Source organism: Desmodus rotundus, chromosome 5 (assembly GCF_022682495.2).
Source record: "Desmodus rotundus isolate HL8 chromosome 5, HLdesRot8A.1, whole genome shotgun sequence".
NCBI classification, from domain to species: Eukaryota; Metazoa; Chordata; class Mammalia; order Chiroptera; family Phyllostomidae; genus Desmodus; species Desmodus rotundus.
The window spans coordinates 156,774,367-156,789,807 of NC_071391.1; the positions used below are offsets into that span (position 1 = coordinate 156,774,367).

Consider the following 15,441-nt stretch of genomic DNA (forward strand, 5'->3'; position numbering starts at 1 on the left):
CTGTGGCCGCTCAGGAGCAGAGGGATGACTACTCCCCCTCCTCAGCACCTGGCCCGCTGTTGGTGTGTGAAGCGTGAGGCCCCCGACTCATTGTTTCGGTTTGTTTGCTTATTCCCCTAATTTCACATCTCTATTCCCAACTCCTGTTCTTCACTTCACCTCAAAGCAGCCATTCTAAGGTGTTTGACGTCACTTCATTTACTTAATTTATTTATTACTAGTTTTGTATGTTTTCTTATAAAATGTATTGAGCCGTTTTGGGTGCAGGAAAGCTTCCTTTCTCTAGCCACTGGATAGTTTCTGAGGGAAAAACAGAAGAATGGTTATGAGAGGGTGATGGACTCCTGCAGCCAGTGGGAAATTCCAGCTTCAGAGACCAAGAATATCTCTTTTTTTCCTTCTGGAAAGACCAGGGCTTAGGGCCTGGCCCTTCAGTGGCTATGGCTCTCAGCCTTAGGTGACTGGGCACTGGTTGGAAAGCACCAGGGAGGCACAGCACCCATTGAGCAAGAGGACTGATGTCACCCTCACGGGGAAGAGGTCACACCCTATTAGCAGGAAGGCGGAAGAGGTTACTCAGGGCCATGTTCAAGCTCATGGAACCCAGTAATGTCTAAAAGCAAGGCTCAAAAGGGATCTTCCATACGCAAAAATTAATGGAACACAGACATAAACATAGGCCTAAAACCACAAACCTCTTGGGAGAAAATATAGGAATACGTGTTCTGGACCTTGTTTTAGGCAATGTTTCTAAGATATGACACCAAAAGAGCAAGTAACAAGAGATAAAATAAAGGGACTTCATCAAAATTAGAAACGTTTGTGCTTCAAAGAACACCATCAAGAAAGTGAAAAGACAACACACAGAATAAGAGAAAATATTTGAAAAGTATATATCTGATAAGAGACATATCCAGAATATACAAAGAATGGTTACAACTTAATAATAAAAAGTAAATCGACTAATTAAAAAGTTCAGAACTCAAAGGATTTGAGCAGACATGTCTCCAAAGGAGATATACATATGTCCAATAACCACACAAAAAGATGTCCAACATCATCAGTCACCATGGAAATGCCAATCAAACCACGAAAGATACCACTTCACCCCCACTAGGATGGTTATAATGAAAAAGACAGACAATAACAAGTGTTGACAAGGGTGTGGAGACACTGGAACATTTATACACTGATGGTGAAAATGTAAAATGGTGCAGCCACTTTGGAAAAGGGTCTGGCAGTTGCTCACATAATGAAACACAGAATTACCATATTACCCAGCAATTTCACTCTTAGGCCTATACCCAAGAGAAATAAAAACACATGTCCATGCAAAAACTTGTATATAAATGTTCACAACAGCATTATTCAAAATAGCTACTAAATGGAAACTACACAAATGTCCCTCATTTATGAATAGATAAACTGTGTTCTATCTATACTAATGGAATATTGTTTGGCAATAAAAAAGAATGAAATGCTACAACATGGATGACCCTGGAAAACATTATGCTAAGTGCAAAAAAAGTTTATCACAAAACACCACACACTGTATGACCCCATTTATATAAAAGGTCCAGAACAGGCAAATCTATAAAGACAGAATATGCATTCGTGGCTGTCCTGAGTGGGGGGAATGGGGAGTTTAGGAAGTGCTGTCTAATTGGTACAAGAATTCTTTCTGAGGTGATAAAAATGTTTCAAAATTAATTGTGGTAATGGTTGTACAAGTCTGTGACTATTCTAAAAACCATTAAATTATACACTTTAAAGGGGTGGATTTTACTATATGAATTTTATCTCAATAAAACTATTTTAGAAAGAAGTTCCTTTCCAGGGTTGACCACAGAACAACTGAAGAGTGTAGTGTAATTCTTTTTTTTAAACGACTGTATTAAATGCTAAATGTCATCATTTAAAAAAAGGAAGAGAAGGAACTCCTGCTACTACTTGGCACATGTTTCTACCCCCTTTCTATTTTGGAGGCCAAGTAACCAAAGCCAAATGGGTTCTGGGAATGGCCTGACTCCTCCTCCCTATGCTAACAGAGAGGCAGCAATGTACAGATGAAAACGGCATCAGGCATTCTGGTCGTTATTTGTATTTGACTTCAGAATAGAGGTGAAGACAGTGTCAGGGGAATTTCCATCCCAAAATTGATACCTTTCCCAGCCCTCCCAATAATGGATGTTCTGTGGCCTGGTTGGGGGACAGAACACGAAGAAACCTGAGATAGGACCACAGAGTATTGCTACCCATATACAAGACCCACCTGACCATCGGTAGATTGACGGGCAGCAGAAGCCCCCCTTTTAGGGACTCTTAATTGCTACGCTGACTAGAGCAGCATCTAAATTCACAAAATTCTACCAGTTAGGCAACCTGCGAATGGGTGACCAGGTACTCTCAGATCGATGGGACACTCATATTGGAAGACAAATTGGATTCAATGACCTACATGGCCCTTTGAGACCCCGAGTATCTGTGATTCTATATAATCAGTTTCACAGCAATATTTATTCTGAATACAAACCCACAAAAAATCGATTCAGTTTTTCACTTTTAATGACTAGTAAATTACATGAAAATACACTATCAAAGATTCATCTTCAGAAAGCAATCTCCAAGCAATTTTATGTCATCAACATAGATTGAGTGCAATTGGAGTAGAATGAATATTCTAGATTATAAACTAGGAGACCCAAGTTCTTGCCCTACCTCCTTTTATTTTCATGGGGAAAAAATCCTCAGGATGTCAAGCCCTCAGTTTCTCTACCTATAAAAAGAACAATATCTCGAGTCCATCTCTCAGATGCTCTCTGTCTGACACACTGTTCCTCCTCCGTTTCCCTTTACAGCTCTGGGCAAAGAGAATTCAGGCCAGTACACATGGCCTTCCATAGTTAAGTCAAAGACTGAATGAGACAGAAAGCTCTGTCTCACCCCAGGCACAGCAATGCTGTGCTCCCTCCCAGGCCTCTTGTCCCACTCTTCCTCACCTTCTCCACGTCCACGGACTCAGCTGGCTGGCCGGCTGGGTTACAGGCTGGCAGACATGCCAAACACAGCCTCAGCTCCCTGCCATTGCTCTTCAGTGGCACCGCCCGGCCCAAATCCTGCCCATCAGCCAAGATCCCGCTCCTGTCTCACCTTCTCCAGGATCCCTTAGACCACACTGGACCACTGCACTCTAGCTGTGCAGGCCCCACTCCCAGAACTTGCTGTACGCTCATCACTAGCTGTGACGTGCATTCGCGCCCTTCTCCTTATCAGTAAGCTCTCAGAGGACAGAGGGCTCGGGGGCTCCCTAAATCCCTAGAATCAGTGGTGAGGCTTGTTCATCCAGCCAGCCATCTGTTTACCATGATCTCGCTCCCAACCTTGTCAGGGTAGCGCTGTCTGGCTCCTAGTCCTGGGAGGACATAAAATAACGACGACAACAAAATGGGTAACGAGCAACTGACAAAAGCCAACGAGAAAAAAGGCTTTCAAAGGAAAAACTAAGGAAGGACCCGTCTCAGAGCAAGGCAAGGATGAGGACTACAGCTGGACTTGAGGAAGCACTTCCTGAGAGGTCCCCAGCACCCCTAGGAGGGCATGCCATCTTCTCATTGGACACCTGGTTTCAGTGGGTGAAGTGTTCTATTCCTCAGGTGGCCTTCCAGAAAATTCATCCTGCTGAATGATCCTGAATCCCCAGCCCCCAACTGCCAGGCAGTTGAGTCCCATGTAGTTTATGTACTTTTTTTAAAAATTGCCAAGTCCTCATAGAACCAAAGTAGTCAGAGCTGGAATGGGACACAGAGGTCACCTCGTCCTGTCCCTCTCATCACACGGATGAGGAACTTGCACTCAGAGTCTTCGAGACTGTCCCATGACCCCAGCTTCCAGAGCCTGCCCCCTCCCACACTGATTCAAATTCACCGCATTCGACAGGAAGCTGTAAACATATGTGGCAGCAACCAAAAGTGAAAACAAAGTGCACGTGAAAAAAACAAAAACCTGTCTCACAAGAAGCAGCCCACACTGTAACCACAGTAGTGCTCCTTAGCTACCACCTGCCTGGATGACGTATTGGCGAGGGGGAGGGGAGAGGGATACAAAGGTGAAAACTGAACACAGGTCTTGCCCTCCAAGCTTATCTCTCTGGCTGGCAAGGTAATACGTAAACAGGTGAAAATTAAATCAGATCACCAGAGAAAAATGTAAGTTCAGGGCAACAATAGTTTGTATGAAGGCCCTTCAGGATCGGTTGCCCTACATAGAAACTGATAGGAGATCGGGGTCAGCAGCCCTGAGGTCGAACAGGGCTGGGCCCAGGGAAAGGTTCCTCGCAGTAGGCGGGCCTGGAAGGGCAGGTGGACGAGATCCCTATCGTCCGGGAAGTGAGACCTCACACCCATGGGATGGCACTGTGCATTGAACAGTGCTGACTTCTGACTTATTTCCCCCAGAAAGAACTGCTGCTCAGCATTCTGGCCTTATCTCTTGGAGAGCAGGACGACAGAGTAGGACAGCTTCCTTTTGCCTCTTCACAGGAAGCTCATCATGCATGGGTCATGTCTCCATTTGGTGAACACTGGCCCACGCCACCATCTCCCACCTGTGCCATTCACCTAAATGCCTCATTTTTTATCCTGGATATTTCTCATTTGTGTGTGTGTGTGTGTGTGTGTGATCATTGGCATGTACAGGCCATGCTGGATATAGTTCCATCTACAATTCTTTTTTTTTTTTTCATCTACAATTCTTGAAGTCGGCAAAATTTCCAGCTTCTGGGCATCACTTGCAATTATAATGCTGTCATAGGCAAAAAAAGAATAAACTAATTAGTCATTGTCAATACTGGTCCCTATTTGCCAAATGTGTTTTTGAACAGCATAGCTGAAAGTAATTTGTATCAAGTTTCATATCCTTGTTTTGTGTCACTGAAAGAGTCATTTAGCATCATAGTCCCCGTACATAAATCTCCCGGTAGAGATGGAGTATGTGACTGGTAGATTCATTCATTTGTATTCACCAAATTAGGTACCAAACACTTATTTCAGTACGTGAACTACACTGAACTGAGAATATTGGGCTTCTCAGGGGCCTTGAATAGTGTCCATAGTTCCCTGGACTTGGCCAGGACCCTTCTGGTCACCTGCAGAGAAACGGAGTGCATAGTTTGACTTCTAGAGGCCATTGCTGGTGTATTCTGCATCATCTTAGTCCTTGAAATTCCCCCAGTCAGACTGCTTGCTCATAGGTACCCAGAGCTCTGTGGTTACTCAGATTGATGCATCACTCCGTGGGACCCTGCATCTATGAGCTGATAAGTCACAGCCAGTCACTGAGATTAATCTTTGTGACACCAGAATATGTCTCTGCTAGAGTCACTAGTCTGCCTGCTGGGGGAAGGCCCCTTTTCCCCCAAAAGAACAGCGACTTCAAATACCCAGAAATGTTAGGAATCGTCAAAGACAAATGCATGTGTGGCCACAGCTATTCACAGCCCTTAGGACTGCCCGGTTTTGCTTCTGATCCCTTTCCTCAGCCCTGATTTCCTCTTTTTGTTCTATTAACCCCTGTTTTCACGTGCACTGTGGTTAGCTCGCTCAAATAGGTACCCTACAAATACACTTCCACTCTTAACTCACACATAAGAAATGATCACATTACCATTTATAAAGGTTTCTTTTTGCCAGGCATCACGCTGTCAGTGCAATTATTAACTAATTGTTTCATTTACTTCTCACAAAAATTCCTATGAGGAAGGTAAATATTTTTAATCCTGTGTTAGAGATAACTAAGCACAAGCCTAGGATGGTGAAGACACTTGGCCAAGGTCTCAAACCTCACAAGAAACCCAGCTAAGACTCAACTCCAGGTCCTCTGGAATCTGAAACTCACACTTACTTCCTTTACATAAAGCTGACCTCTCTGGACCAGTACTTTCTCCATTCAATGAGTGATGCTCTCTTTGATTTCTCTATGAAAATTGGTCGATATTTTGTTGATATGTAAAACATTTTTTAGGAGAGGGAATTGAGAAATGTTCTACTTAAAGGGAAGGGATGAAGGGTGGCATCCGAGGTCACAAATAATACTGTATTTTCAAACAACTTTTGAAAAAAAGATCTAAGTGGATTTTGTAATTTATGAAAAATCTATGCACTAATCCTCACAGCATTCTGCGAGTCTGCTCAAGTCAACTCAGCAATCCAACATGTGCTTTGTGATGCGGGAGGATTCTTGGCCCTGTCAGAGAAGTAGGAAGCCCAGCACAGGGTGACTTCCAGCAGAGCCGAGGGAAAGAAGGAGAAGCTGACCCCAGCCTTAGGCTTCCTCGGGGACATTCAAACACCGCACAAGTTTTCCCTGCATCCAAATTACCAGACTCGTTTTGATTCCCAAATAGTAAAAAAATCACGTTCTCTACTGACGCTGACAATAAGACAGTGAGGTGATCTGTCATCCAACAGAAAGCCTGGGTTTGTGCTTGTGGCTGAGTGTCCTCACGCATTCTCCTTAGGAGTGAGTATGCGTGGGGCGGGACCATTTCCTAAACTATAGCCGCTCCTTCTGTGGTAAGTCAGCCCACACAACCTAGTTCAAAGAAAATGCTCAGAGAGTACACCTGGAACTAATACAGAACAATACTGAATGAAAACTGTAAGTGAATAATAAAATTAAGAAAAAAAATAAAGCTCAGAGAAATGGCATTTGGGGGCAATTAGTATTTCCAGAACCTTCGCAGTCCCGTGGTGTAGGTTTGGCCAGCCTTGGGTTGAAGCCTTTGTCCTGGCCCCCTTCTACGGTATTAATACACCACAGCTGCAAAGCAACCCGCCACTGAAGGGAGTTTAGCTGCCCACAGGGGTTTTGTGTTAAAAACAACAATACTGCACATCAATGAGAAGGGTGGAGGCCCTTCTGGCCAGGAGCACGGCCGGGAACCACGGTCTTTGTACCCTACTACTGTTTCAGAACGTGACCCCTCTGGAACCACCGGCCTTGCCTCCATATTTCAGTGAGTTCCCAGTGATTGGTTACATCTGGGTATAGCACACAAATAAACTATAACAACAAATAGTGACTCTGCCACAGGTGCTTTGGGTAGTCACTAGCCCACAGTCCCTCTTCATTGCTGCTGGGCCCCCTCTCGCCCACTCCTCCTGCAGGTATACCCCACGCAGCCCTGCGCTGCTCACAGCCTACCTCCGCTGCTCACAGGCACTTTCCTGTCCACACATCTGGGCTCCCCAACCAGGCTGGAGGTGTCCCGTGGACACGGCCAGTGTCAGGCCACCCCACCCATCCCCCTTGAAGGTTGCTTCAGGGTCAGCCAAACCAGCGTGGCTGGGTTACCTAGATAGCCTTGTTTCCTACAGGTGGGCAGAGGAAGGGCATCTTCTGTGGGAAAGGAAGGATTCATGGAGGAGGTTCCAGGATGTTTAGGAAGGACATGGCATGTCCAGGCCACTACTCTCCTTCTCCTCTCTGGCCTGCCCATCTCTGGAGGAAACCCAGGAGCTGGTTCATGTAGGGGAAAGGCTCCTCCCCTCAATTTCCCAACAAGACCATGCTCAAGGGGGTGGCGTCTGGACAGGGGTGGCTTGGGTGGGGGCGGGGGTGCACTTCACTGGGCGTTCTGGACGATCTGGGCCCCTAGCTCCTGCTGAGACAGTGACATCATTGTTCCTGAGGGTGACAGGGTCAGTCACTCACCAGACCTCCCCCCTTCCCCCCTCTCTTCTCCCTCCCCAAGAGCTGAAGCCAGAGCAGGTAACCACAGCCATGGGTACTGATCAGGATTAGGGGTGCCCAGGTAAACCCCAAATCCACCAAAATGGGAAAGATCAAAAGAGAGGAAACTGTCTCCACCAAGACAATATGAAGGGCTGGCTCCCCAAATGGCTACTAAGTCTGAACAGGGAGCAGGGAGCAAGGGTGGGCTTTGTCCCCTGTGCCTGGTCATCTGAAGGTACTGCTGGGTCAGGACGGACTTCTCAGGTGCCAAGCCCACTGTCCCCATGGCCTCATCCTCTGAAACCCCCGGGGAAAGGCCAGGCCAGGCCATCGGAAAGACCCGGTGGGGCCCCCGCTGGGTCCCAGTTGAGCCCCCTCGCTGCCGGGTCCCTCCTCTGGCTCATAGAAGAGCCCTGTCCGCGAAAAGCAAACAGACCGGGAAGCTGCCCTTTGGACCTTTTGCAACTTGCTGGGCGCTCTTTTAAGCCAGGCTGCGGTGGACCTGGGCGGGCGGCCTCAAATAAATAGGGTGCGGACTCTGGACGTGCATTCTCACTACAGTGCGCGGAGGCTGCCTGCGGGTGCCAGTCCCTGCGGAGGAGACAGCGAGCGACGTGAAGCCAAGACCAGCCAGCTCAGCCATGGGCCCGCCGGGGCCTGCGCTGCTTCTGCCGGCGCTGCTGCTGCTGCTGGCCACAGGCGCCCGAGCAGGTGAGTGAGGCACCCACCGGCCCCCCTGGGATGCAGCCTGGGGAGTGTCCAAGAATCTAGCCAGAGGGTGAAAAACCAGGAGCAGGAGGGGTGGCTGGGGCAGCTGGGACCTGGGTCAGACGGAGGGCAATCACAGTCGAGAGACAGCGGGGCAGGGCGGGTGGGTGCCTCCTCCAGCCTCAGGGTAGGAGTAGGGGTGGGGGCGGGGGAAGGAGGGGCTGGGAAGCTAGTTCTCCAGACCTTGCGTCCTCCTGAAAGAGGAAAGCTCTGTGCCTCTGGAAGATGGGGAAAAACCTACAGTTGTCTTTCTCCATTTCTTACAGAAGACGAAGTGCTGGAAAATGTCAGCCCGATCTGTCCAAGTAAGGCATTTCCCCAGTGGGCAAGGCAGGGCACCCCCGAACCCCAACCCACCCACCGGCACCTCCGGGTGCTGTGATGCCGTGATTGATGCGCTCTGCACTGAGTCCCACGAAGACTCTGCCCACCCCCAAGGGGTCTGGACCCTCTTCGGCTGACCTTCTGCCTCTATCCCCGGCCGGGGGGTTGGGAGGGGAAAGGAATGTCACTCTGATGGCCCCTGACTGGAAACTTTGAGACATCACCATCCTGTTGATCAGTGGCTAATCATTGATTCAGAGCACATGAGGGTGTGGAAATGCTGACTTTAACCTTTGTGCAGAAACCCAGACCCCCACCCCTTTGTATTTGCCTGACCCCCAGGGGTCAAGGGAGCTGGCCTTGCATTGGTACCGAATTCTCCTCGAGTGGAGGCAGGTCTGTGATGGGGAAGCACTGCCCTCTTCTGGGCATCTGTCATCACTGCATCTGGGCTCAGGACTCAAAGGTTCTTTTTTCTCAAATTGTTCGGAAAATTCCTCTAAAGCACAGTGGAAACATCCAGATATTCCTTCTTGGAGTTTCTCAGTCAGCATCTACCCCTAATGCTTAATAAACTTTGCCTTAGGTATTTAGTAGAACCAAAAAAAGAGCCAGAGAACTGTACTATTTTCAGGCTGAAAAAGCTCTCAACTCTTAATTCATCAGTCTTCTCCTATTGCCTTTCTGAGCTTTATTACTTGAAAATTGCCTCCTTGTATCTCAGATGATACATTCATGGAACTCCAGATGATATAAACATTAACTTCAGCAAAACATAGTGGAGAAGTTAAGCCTATAAAGAAAAATTAAATATAATACAAAGTCAGTTAAAAGAATTTGAGTTTAATTACCTTTTTTTAATTACCTATGACACTGCCCCTCTCTGCCCAGAACTGATCCTTAGGAGAGTTACTTCTGCCAGGTGGCTGACTCATTTCTCCTCATTTAGAAGATGCAACTCGATTCAAGCACCTCAGGAAGTACGTATACAACTATGAAGCTGAGAGTTCCAGCGGAGTCCCCGGGACAGGCGACTCAAGAAGTGTCACCAAGATCAACTGCAAGGTATGAGGGGAGGTGGGGGCGCCGCTGGAGGCGCCGGAGCCCACTGCCGAGCACACCCACCTCGTGCCGAGATGTCTGTAGTGTCGAAGTGTGGGCCCCTGGCCCTCAGTTTGAAAGTCAGCCACTTTGCCAAGAGCTTGTCTGCCACAAAAAAAATTTTACCAACCAGAATTATTTTCACACCAGCTTCCAAGATATCATTGTAATATGTGATCTAGAACACCAGCACTCCCAGAGAGTAGATTTGCGCGATGGGAGAAGCCCAGGGGGTGAGCAGAGGGAGTGGGCATCTCAGGAAAGCATCCTGGAGCGCAGTTTTTAAAATCTAAAATAGCATCTCTTAACTTAAAACAAATGGGAAAAGGAAAAATGGAAGCATGCTGTTTGCTCTCAAATGAAACTTTGTGTACTGAGACTGCTTGTACCCGTGGTCATGTTCACGGGGGGCAGAGCCAAGGGCCACTACTGGGGCTCGTTTGGGGAAATCGGGCCAGGAAGCTGCCCTCTTTCTAAGGCCCCATTGTCTGTGTGGTCAAGTAAGGTAGCCATTAGCCACAGGTGTTTATTTAAATTGAATAAAAAGTAAAAATTCTGTTTCTTAGTCACAATAGCCACGTTTCAAGGGCCCAATAGCCATCCAGGGCTGGTGGCCCCCATACAAGATAGTGCAAATGTAGAACCTTTTCATCATTGCAGGAAGTTCTTTGAACATTTCTGAATAACACCTCGGGATCTGTCTGAACACCAGCTATAGGTAAAGGTTTGAAGAGTCCCTAATAGATATAAATGGTTTGGATTGGGGGGGGGGGTACTTTAAGGAAACCTGTGATGTTAAAAACCAATGAGGGCCCTCCTCATGCTTCTGGTTTGCTTCTTAACTCTCATTCCTAGGCTACATTTCTTCTAATCAATTGTACCTCTTTATAACTAAAGTAGGTACATCCAGAGCAGATAAAAAGATGCCCTCCTTTGCACACGTAAGGTCAGACTTAGAGACTTGGTACCCCGGGACATGGGAAAGCTCACAAACAGGACTATGGGTGGGATAATCCATGGAGAACTCATGAGGCTTATTGAAGACACCTGTGGTGTTGGGGCGCGGAGGTCATGTTCCCCTACTGCATTCCCCTTGGTGTCCTGATTAGGGAGTAATTCCTGGACCACGGGGTGGGGGTGGGGATCTCACAGTCTCAATGCCTCCATCGAGGGTCTTCATGGGCCTCAACCCTGTCTTCTAGGTCGAGCTGGAGGTTCCCCAACTTTGCAGCTTCATCCTGAAGACAAGCCAGTGCACCCTGAGAGAGGTGCATGGCTTCAACCCGGAGGGCAGGGCCTTGCTGAAGAAGGCCAGGAACTCGGAGGAGTTTTCTGAGGCCATGTCCAAGTAAGGCGTGGGCCTGCACACTTCAGTTTCCGTGGGTGTTGCCAGATGTGTTGTGAGTGGGGGGGGGTGTCTCCACTGACGTATGAATATGCATGTTCATAGCAGGCATACATATGAGTGTAAGTGTTTGTAGTCTGCATTCACCATGGATCAGGGAATTGCTGAGTTTTCACAACCATCCAATAGAGGAAAGCATTATTTACCCTCCCCTAGTGAAGTTCCCCTAATTGTCGTTTAACTGTGTTTCTACAAGATCTCATGCTTGCATTACTTGAGATACTAACGCTGAGGTGGTTGGTTTAAACATGGAGATTCTTGTATAAAGACTTAAGCAAGAATAGTATGTGGTGGTCTTCAAGGAGGGTCCCGGCAGGACGTGGCAGTGCAGGGTCTGGTCAGCAGGGGTCGAGGTCTAGCCTAGGGAGTCCCGGGAGAGCCCAGGCCCGAGCATCTGCCAGTGCACACTGACCAGGCCAGTCCTGTGGTTTACAGCTGCCATCTCCTCCAACCAATCAGTGGCCAAGCTGTACCAGTTGCTAAATATTTTGAACATCACCCCTGCCTCATCGTCAAATCAGTTTGTAATGTCCTGTCAGTGTCCAAATAGAGGCAGTCATAGATCTGTAGATTTGGTAGCATTGGAAACTCCCTGCCCACCTTTCAATCTGTCGACCATTAGACCAGGAAGCCAATCCTTTGTCGGCAGAGGAAGCCCTAATGCAGCTGGCTCTCACCAAGGCACCTTATTTTAGCTGAGACTTAGATGTGTGTGAGGGAGCGGGTACAGTGCCGGAAGGGAGTGAGCAGTAGTTAACGTGTTGGCCCCTACCCTCCTCCAAACAAAAGGGACTCCTGCTCTTGACCACCTCAGAGCTTTCCAAGCCTGCATCACAGCGTCCAGAACTTTTGAAGGGGGGGAAGAGTGTAGAGCTGTGGGAGACACGCCTGTGGTCCTTCTCCTCCTTCCGACTTAACTAGAGCAGGGGCAGCCAGGTGCTTGGAAACCCCCGAGAAGAAGTTCCCAAAGGAAAATCCCTGAGATCAAAGGTGACCTGGGCCTCAGACAGGGCCTGAGACTCTATCAAAGGGTGAATGTCCAACAGATGTATGAAAAGAAGCTCCGATGGACTGGCAGTCAGGAAATGCAATGAATGTAGTGAGGCATTTATCACCTCATAGGACTACGAGAAGTTAGAACAGCTGAGGCACCTGTTGCTGGTGGGTCTGTGCGGAAAGCATGCTTGTATGCATTGCTGGTGGCAGGCGAGCCATTAGCAGACATCTATTATAATTTAAAATTCTGTAGCCTTTGACACAGCAGATTCAAACTGGGACTCCAGCCCATGAAAAGAAAAGCAGGAATGTGTGAAGAGATAGGCACAAAGATGTTTACTGCAGCGTTGTTCATGTAGCAAAAAAAAAAAAAAGTTCCAGAAAGCGAATGCCATTAAATAGGGGAATGTCTGAATAAATTATATGTAAGCATAGAATGCAATGGTTTGCAGACTTTTAGGGGGAAAAAATCTGTGAGAGATCAACCAAATGACTCAGAAGGGTTTTTGTGGAGTACAGTTGATGAAAGGCAGGTAAAGAAAAGTGTGCACAAGGCGATGCATTTGTACAAAACAAGGAATGACAAAATCTTTGTATGGAGATGGGGTTTTTTATATGCACGGCTGTGAGGGGAGCCCACAGAGGGGGCAGGTGAGCCAGCAATAAAGGAAAAGAAAGAAAAGAATGCCAATCACACATACTTTTGTACCTTTTAAAAACATAGAGATACACTTATAAAGAAAAGAGGTAAAATATAATAAGTGAAAAAGAAAATGCCAAGTCACCCAGCCTCTGCAAACAGGCTCCCGATGGAGAAAGGACACTCCTGTGACCACCCTCTATCTGGGACAGGTACGAACTCAGGCTGGCCATGCCGGAAGGGAAACGAGTGGTACTCTACCCGGAGGAGGAGGAGCCAGAACACATCCTGAACATCAAGAGAGGCATCATTTCTGCCCTCCTGGTTCCCCCGGAAACGAGAGAGGCCAAACAAGTGTTGTTTCTGGTGAGAATTTAGAAAGCCAATAAGAATGGTCGTTTGATCTCCTGTTCACTTGTGTGTGCTGGCTTAGCTGGTGCTAGTTACATGGGGGTCCTACAACCATGTGAAATACCAGTGCACAAGGCTCCCCCTGTCCTCTGGGCTCACTGTGAGATCATCCTGAGCAGATCTCATTTAAAAGTAGGATCCTGGACCACCCTACTCCTTTGTTTGATTTTGTTCTGGTTGTTCTACACCTTGTCGGTGTAGCACAGTGAAGCCTATGTGTGTTGTAAACACAGAAAAGTAATTGAATCGGTTGCTAGCCTCATTTAAGAAGTTCAGGTTTCGATCTGAGAGAGAATTCAGTTTCCTTCAGTCCCTCGACCAGATTTGAGCCCTTGCCATGTTCTAAGTTCTAGAACGCACTCCAGTTGGAGAATACAGGCTTGCGTCCTGCAGAGACTTCTCTGGATTTGTGGGGATAACCGTGACACACACAATACAAGGCAGATTGGAATACATGCCATGAATGAGCAGTAGAGACAGTACTGGGAGCGGACTGAGCATAAAGTCAGAGTGGGTGGGCTCCTAAGAGGCCAGGCTGCTTTGCCTCTGAATGAAAACCCTCATCACTGGTGTCCTTGATGCTTCTCTGGCTGGCCAGGTGCTTGCTGTGCCCACACTCTGCCTGGAAGGAAAAAATCCCTCCAAATCCATGCTGCTCCTGCCTTTTCTTCCAGGCCCCTTTTCCCAGCCCCTCCCAAAGCACTTAAACATGTTTTCCCGCATTGAACGCACCTGTTGCATCTTCTGCTCCCATAGGATACTGTGTATGGAAACTGTTCCAGTGACTTTACCGTGAAAACAAGGAAGGGAAACGTGGCAACAGAAATATCCATCGAGAGAAAACTGGAGATGTGTGATCACTTCAAGCCCATTAGCACAGGGGTGAGCCCCCTGGCTCTGATCAAAGGCATGGTGAGTTTCTCATCAGCATGGCTATTCACACCATCCTCTTCATTATTAGAATTCTGGAAGCTAGAGCTAGTAGGGACCTCAGAGAAGAACCTGCCCAGCCTCTTCTTCATATACTGGGAAACCGAGGACCAGACAAGGAAAGGACTGCCCAAGGCCACGTGGCCTGTTTTTAATTGATCCAGGACTAGAATCAGGTTTCTGACTCCCCAATCCAGAGCTCTGTCCTTTTTGCTGCCATTCTGTCCCTGGCACCAAACTCTCTGTCATCTCTTAAGAGTAATGACTGTCCATCCCTGAGAAAGCTCCAAGACTCCATGTAGGGGAGCAATCCACCTACTGTGCCCCCCTGTTCAAGGGCTGGATGTCCCCAGCTCTAAGCCTCTAGCCTCCAAGGAAGCCCCAAGACCTGTGCTCTGCTCTCCTATTTCCCACTGCCATGAAGGGACACTTGGCTGAGAGCACTCCCAAGTCCTCTCTGTCCATCCCATGCATGACCCTGATCGATGCCTGGCCCTCGACCTCCTCCCTGGGCCGCCCCCTCAGTACTGACCTTCTCTGGTCACAGAGGTCGTGTAGCACCACAGCACCTGAGCTTGCCTAATGCCTTGTGATATCTTCTGGGAAGTGAACCACAGCTTATCTCAGTAAACATGAAGGACTTGAGCAATCATGACATGCCTGGCCATGTTTCTGGTCACTGTCCTTGGGCAGGAAAACAGGGAGTCTAGTGACCACAGAGCCACTCCCAGAAGAGGCTGGTCCACTGGCGTCTGTGTTTTTTTCTGAGCAGCTGCTGTGTGCTCAGCCCTACTCTGGGCAGCCTGGAGGGAGGGACAGTGGCAGATGAGTGTGGACCTTCCCCTCGCGGTGTTTGCAGTCTAATGCAGGAGCATGGTTCCAACACATGCCAGTGAAGGACAATACGTGGCGTATTGTACAAAGTCATAAGTTGAGCAAGGGAGACAAGCAGTCCTAGGCCTGACCATGGAGGAGAAAGCACTGTTCACAAAGTGCATTGAGCAAATAGCAAGTAAATCCAGTTAGAAGAAATGATGGGTGAGCATCAATGAGTTTAACTCGAAGTTGCATGGAAGATGTGGAGCATGAGACTGCAAGATACAGAGGATGTAGGAATGGAAGAGACACATAAGGC

The 15,441-nt window shown here is 47.9% G+C and overlaps 1 protein-coding gene across 1 annotated transcript in view; it reads left to right on the forward strand.

Annotated features, from left to right (window-relative positions):
* Window positions 1-8,247: 8,247 nt before the first annotated feature.
* APOB (apolipoprotein B) overlaps window positions 8,248-15,441 on the forward strand; it is a 38,333-nt gene continuing 31,139 nt past the window's right edge. The window contains exons 1-6 of the mRNA XM_045189621.3: window positions 8,248-8,442; window positions 8,766-8,804; window positions 9,773-9,888; window positions 11,127-11,272; window positions 13,178-13,331; window positions 14,133-14,288. Coding sequence (XP_045045556.2) covers window positions 8,373-8,442; window positions 8,766-8,804; window positions 9,773-9,888; window positions 11,127-11,272; window positions 13,178-13,331; window positions 14,133-14,288 — 681 coding nt within the window. The 5' untranslated portion in view covers window positions 8,248-8,372. The remainder of the gene's footprint in view (window positions 8,443-8,765; window positions 8,805-9,772; window positions 9,889-11,126; window positions 11,273-13,177; window positions 13,332-14,132; window positions 14,289-15,441) is intronic.